Source organism: Gossypium arboreum, chromosome 4 (genome assembly GCF_025698485.1).
Source record: "Gossypium arboreum isolate Shixiya-1 chromosome 4, ASM2569848v2, whole genome shotgun sequence".
Lineage (NCBI taxonomy): Eukaryota > Viridiplantae > Streptophyta > Magnoliopsida > Malvales > Malvaceae > Gossypium > Gossypium arboreum.
The window spans coordinates 120766915-120773034 of NC_069073.1; the positions used below are offsets into that span (position 1 = coordinate 120766915).

A 6120-nucleotide genomic window follows, 5' to 3' on the forward strand; every position below is an offset into this window, starting at 1 on the left:
ATTTAAATAAAAATCTCCATTCCACCGGCGGTATTAATAAAATTCAACTTTAGAAAGGTTTTCGTGTACATGAGGGAGCTGTCATTTTCAGAGGTACGTAGGCCGACTTGCCCATGTTCACAGCCAACTTCAACTTCAACTTCAACTTATTTTTTATTTTTGATTCAACCAAAAGATTCCACAATCTCATACACACATAAATACCATAATCGCAAATTACACTGTATTATATCTTGGTCTTTCACTGCTTTCAAAAGGAAAATTTTAAAATTAAATTTTATTAAATATTTTAATGCATAAAATTTAAGTTTTTTAATAAATATTTAACTAATTTATAAAAATAATTTTTGTATTTATAATTTTCTTTCTTCTTTACTTGAAAAGAATAAATTAAATTAAAAACCTATCACACATGCATGCTTGTAAAACTGCAAATTTAAAACACAAATGTGCGTTTAACAATAACATATAATAATTAATAAAATATAATATTTGAAATTAATAATAACAACACATATATAATATGTACGGGATTAAAATACAAAATTGTTTAACTTGTGAGTAAAAGAAAATTGAAACAAAGAAATATATCATATTAAGAATACTAAATACGCTTCAAATGTTTATCATATTATTGTCATTTTTCTATAGTACATCAAAAAGAGATCAAGTTAGTGAAAAGAAAATTCTATATTAAAATTCTATTTTTTTAAAATTAAATATCGATTTGATTTGTGACATGAACGTTGTCGAAACCATTTTTATTTTGAAAAACGGAGGTCGACTTTAAAACGAAAATGGAGTCGCCACCAATCCTTTTTGTTTAGGTGTGATCGGGTCATCTTGTGATCAATCATTTTAATAAAACATTTCGGTTTATTAAAACAACATTTTTAGTCTACGAAAAACTAGAAAACGGATTCGGGAGTCAGTTACACGCGAGGAAGGATTAGTATTCTCGCAACGCCCAAAATTGGTACCGTATTGATCAATTAACGTCCTAATGTTGAAAATTTGAAAAAGATTTTAAAATACAATTCCTTTAAAACATTTGGATAATTAGAATTGGATATTAAGATTCTTTCGCTTAGAAGGAATAAAATATCATATCCAACACGATAGGACACAACGTTTCAAACCCTTGATACAAGATCATCTTATAATTTCTAAAACACATGCATTTGAAAATTTAAAAGGATAGTTGGCTATCTGGTTAAACGGTAAGTCGAAACCCAGCACGATTGGACACGATTTCTCGAATTTCCAAACACAAAATATTGCCTCATTTTAGTTTAAGAAAACATGGACGAAATTTTAAAAGGATATTCAGTTATTCGGTTGAACGAAAAATCAAAACCCAACACGGTAGGGCGCGAATTCTCGAATTTCCAAACATGAAATATTTTCTTATTTTGAGAGGTTTTTTAAAATGAGGATGATTATAAAAGCGATCTAAAGTATATAGAATAATTTTAAAAAAATAGTATCCATTCAAGATAAAATAATATATAAAACTCTTTAAGAATAATATATAAACAATTCAAAATATATAATGTGTAAAAAATTTGAAATATATAATATATGAAAATATTAAAGTAAATAATGTATAAAAATTTGAAATGAGCGTTATATAAAAAGTTAAAATAGATAATAACAAAAAAATAGATAAATAAATAGAATGTTAATAACAAGAGTAAAAAACATATATAAGAAAAATAATAATGAAAATAATATTAGTATATAAATAGAAATAGAAATAGAAATATAATAAATAGAAATATAATAATAGTAGAAATATAAATAGATAAATAAAATTAGATAAATAATAATAGTATTAGAATAAAAAATAAATATAAATAGAAACATAAAAATAATATCAATAATATATTAAATTAGTTAATTTGATAATAAAATAGCGAAAATAAAAAAGGATTAAATCGATAAAGCAAAATTCTGGGGCAAAATTAGAAATAAATAAAAGGAAATGGACCACTTTGAACGTGCGAATAACAAGGAGGGACCAAAAGGGACATAATCCCAACCCTCCAGAACACATAGCTTCAAGGAAGACCAATATGTAGTCAAAAAAAATTTTAGGGCCAAAATTAAGATAATGAAAACTTAATTGCAAAACAAATAAAAAAAACAGAAAGGCTAAAAGCAATCGGACGAATTTAGAAAAAACAAAGAAATTGAAATGAAATGGACAAAATTCTCACGTAATTGAAAGAGAAAAGAAAATAATTCAATTCCAATGGAAATTAATAGGAAAATAGAGGAATAATCCAATTCCAAATTGAAGTAGGAATACCAAAAGTCCTCTAAAAGTAATTGGTTCCCTTTCAAAGAACAAAATACCACTATTTATATACACGGGGTTTACTAAAATAACCTAAATAATTTAATAATAAAATAAAATAAAAATCATATCTTCTTATTTTTAGCCTTTTACCAAGTCAACAAATTTTAATAACTCCTTGGCTTTCTCCATCTTTTTGATTTGGCCACAATTTAATGATTGTCTTTCAATTAGGTCCTTTTTGACTTATTTTCGACCAATTGTATCATTTGGCTTCGGTTATTTTCTTTTTGGGGGGCCCAGGCCAAAATTAACCAATTACAAACGTAATCAATAAAATTTAGTGAAAGCAGTTATTTTATATTAAAAATTAATTTTTTCAAAATTTACTTAAAAATTATTATTAGTATAGCGGTAAATAATTTATTTATATCTTCATTTGATTCAATTTCTAGACATATAATTTTTAATTTTTTACTTAAAAACTACATAAAAGATTAAAAAGTTTATATCATGAAAAGAGATAAACTTTTTATTTTAATTTTAAAAATATTTATTTATTTTTTATCATGTTGTATTGGGAGTCATATCATGTGGTTTATCTCTCTCTGAAAATAGTAATTTCCTGTGGTGTAAAAGAAAGTGTGCCAAAATGGCGCCGTCTGTGCCACGTGGTTAAAAGCCAAGCTCTCTGCCGGCTGAGCTAAGACGGTTATTCCGTAGCTCTTTTTAAATTTAGTAATAATTTCAAAACAATTGTTGAATGGTTACCATATCGTAGTCATAGACTTGCAGTCTGGTCTCTTGTGACTTGTAGTTGATATATATATATACTCTCTTCTATATCACATATTTGTTTAATTTTTTTTGAAAATTGATAAGTAAGAATAATGGTTAATGATTCATCGCTGTCATTACCAGTCTAATTAATGCAAAACATGTTATTTGTATTTCCCCTTCGATGTAAAATACACACAACATTGACTTTGATGATTACATACATTAACATACATACAAAATAATGAAGAAGAAAGAAAAAAAAAGGGTGAGTTTCACTTTTCAAGTTCAACCTCACTCTTGATCTTCAAGTTCCTGTTTCGAACCCCTGATCTGTCTCCAAAAGAAGCCTAAGCTGCTACCCATTGTATTCATAATCACTGCCGACATGGCAGGCGGTAACGCTACAACTGGAGAACTGAAATGAGTTGTTGCCAGCACCACTCCTAATGAACAATTTTGCATGCCAACCTGAGTGGGAGATTTCATCAAACACATGTCATGCAATGTACGAAAAGGTCATAAAGGATTTGGTATAAAGCTCGGAGATGCGTACCTCGATTGATATTGCTCGCCGCTCTGCTTCTCGGAATCTACAAATGGTTGCTGATATGTACCTGCAAATGGTGAAGTCGAGTCGTTCCTTAGTTTCGTTGGAAGTTTGTACCGAGTGTAATAAAGACGAGGAGCAAGTTAGTGATTCTCACCCTACAAAGAAACCGGTAAAATGTAGCAACATCACGGAAAGTATTACGGCACCGAGGTCTCCGGATAATAATGATTGGAGGCGTGAGACTAAAGAGGCATCGGAAGCCAATGATGCATAAACTATTGAGGACTTACAACGGACGACATTTCCCGAGAAAACGCTGGCAAGGAATCCCAGAAACCGAAAGTAAAGAGGGAATCAATGGAAGGTAAAAACTAAAACCAGTGAGTATACAATTTATAAATTTTGATGACCGAATAACCTGCATGCAACTAGCGATGAAAGTAAAACGGCAAATAAAGGAGCAAATGGTGTAATCATTTTCACCACCAAAGGAAATGTGCTTTGTAGGTAAGAACCGAGCAAAACCGGAGCCACGACCACCTGGAACAAAGCATCATCAAATGATAAATAATATGGCAATGGCATACATCTCTACATGTCGAAGATCGCATGAGGCAGAGCCACATCGACCTAGACAAAACATGATCAAATGATAAACATATGGCAATGGCATACGTGTCAACATGTCGAAGCTCGTATGAAGCAAAGCATAGAATTGGCTAAACCTGCAGGGTGCTGATGGAAAGTCCAATAGCATCAACAGGAACATATGTTCCTGCTAGAATCACAGTCAAAAGAGGTGTGAGGATCACTGCACCAAGAGTAGTGCAAACCGTCATTACCGTCGATAACGAAACGTCTCCTCGTGCAATAAAGGTCACCTGCAACACTTTTTCAGCAAAAAAAAAAAAAATGAGGGCAACTTTGCAAAAACGAATCAAATGAGTAAAACAATAATTTTATAACATTTGTTGAATAGAACTAACCGTAGACTTGCAGTCTTGTCTCTTGTTATTTTAGCAAGTTTATTTATTTATATATATATATATATATATATATACTCTCTTCTTTATTACACATTTGTTTAAATTTTTTTGAAATTTGATAAGTGAGAATAAAGGTTAATCATTTATCGCTGCCATTGCCATTCTAATTAATGCAAAACATGTTATTTATATTTCCCCTTCAATGCAAAATACACACATCATTGACTTTGATGATTACATACATTAACATACATACAAAATGATGAAGAAGAAGAATGGAAAAAAGGGTGAGTTTCAATTTTCAAGTTCAACCTCACTCTTGATCTTCAAGTTCCTGTTTTGAACCACTGATCTGTCTCCAAAAGAAGCCTAAGCTGCTACCCGTTATATTCATAATCACTGCCGACATGGCAGGCGGTAACGCTACAACTGGAGAACTGAAATGAGTTGTTGCCAACACCACTCCTAATGAAGAATTTTGCATGCCAACCTGAGTGGGAGATTTCATCAAACACATGTCATGCAATATACGAAAAGTTCATAAAGGATTTGGTATAAATCTCGGAGATGCGTACCTCGACTAATATTGCTCGTCGCTCTGCTTCTCGGAACTACAAATTGTTGCTGATATGTACCTGCAAATGGTGAAGTCGAGTCGTTCCTTAGTTTCGTTGGAAGTTTGTACCGAGTGTAATAAAAACGAGGAGCAAGTTAGTGATTCTCACCCTACAAAGAAACCGGTAAAATGTAGCAACATCACGGAAAGTATTACGGCAGTGCAGTCAATTGGCCAGATCTCTGTCCCATTTTTCCGAACAGTGCAGTCAATTGGCCAGATCACTGTCCCATACATTAGCTGAATCCTGACTGCATGGCCTCCATTGAAGGCTGGCAAAGAAGGCAGGATTTTTCCCGGAATCGCCAACCTCTTGTTGATATCAGTAGCTGTAAGTTTTTTAGTGAAGGGCTGAGAGGCCATGGCTTTCTAGCTAATGGGCTAAAAGCTGTGCTTTTGGAGGTAGAATTTACGCAAAAACAAAAGCTTGTATGTATGTACATATATATTTTTCACTACTATAAAAAACAGAATATGTGTGTGAAAGCCCACATAGGGGTTATCCGGAAACCTTTTTTTTTTGCCACCTTCGATAAACTTTCCCTTTAATTATTATTCTTGATATATTGTTATTTAATATTAAATATGATTTTGATTATTATTTAATCCATATTTAAATTATTTTTAATATGTGTTTGGATTAATGGTGTCTTTCACTATTCACTAATTATAAAATGGACATAAAACATTCGTACCACAAAGAAATTGAGGAATTACCCTGCCAAAGAAGAATAATTGATTACAACTTATTTTGAGGTTTAACCTCAAATATGTATTCCATGATCCGCAATAGTATAAATATAAAAAAATTATTATTCTATTATTTATTATAAAAATAACAAATTATTATAACAAATACAAATGGGGACAGAAATAAATAAATAAAAGA

At 31.0% G+C, this 6120-nt stretch overlaps 1 protein-coding gene across 1 annotated transcript; it reads right to left on the minus strand.

The window, feature by feature from the left end:
- Positions 1-3181: 3181 nt before the first annotated feature.
- Positions 3182-5757, minus strand: LOC108465508 (probable sodium/metabolite cotransporter BASS2, chloroplastic). The gene is made up of 8 exons (XM_017765838.2): positions 5341-5757; positions 5191-5250; positions 4928-5105; positions 4355-4518; positions 4048-4169; positions 3784-3945; positions 3633-3693; positions 3182-3547 (listed from the first exon to the last, which is right to left on the minus strand). Exons 4-8 carry the CDS (start codon positions 4466-4468, stop codon positions 3371-3373), a joined length of 636 nt encoding a protein of 211 aa, XP_017621327.1. The 5' UTR covers positions 4469-4518; positions 4928-5105; positions 5191-5250; positions 5341-5757; the 3' UTR covers positions 3182-3370.
- Positions 5758-6120: the final 363 nt, after the last annotated feature.

Coding starts and splice junctions, on each gene's coding strand:
- LOC108465508 (XM_017765838.2), bottom strand. CDS start 4,468: ATGACGGTTTGCACTACTCTTGGTGCAGTGATCCTCACACCTCTTTTG. Junction 3,694..3,783: donor TTTACCGGTTTCTTTGTAGG/GTGAGAATCACT, acceptor CACCATTTGCAG/GTACATATCAGCAACCATTT. Junction 3,548..3,632: donor GGCGAGCAATATCAATCGAG/GTACGCATCTCC, acceptor TCTCCCACTCAG/GTTGGCATGCAAAATTGTTC.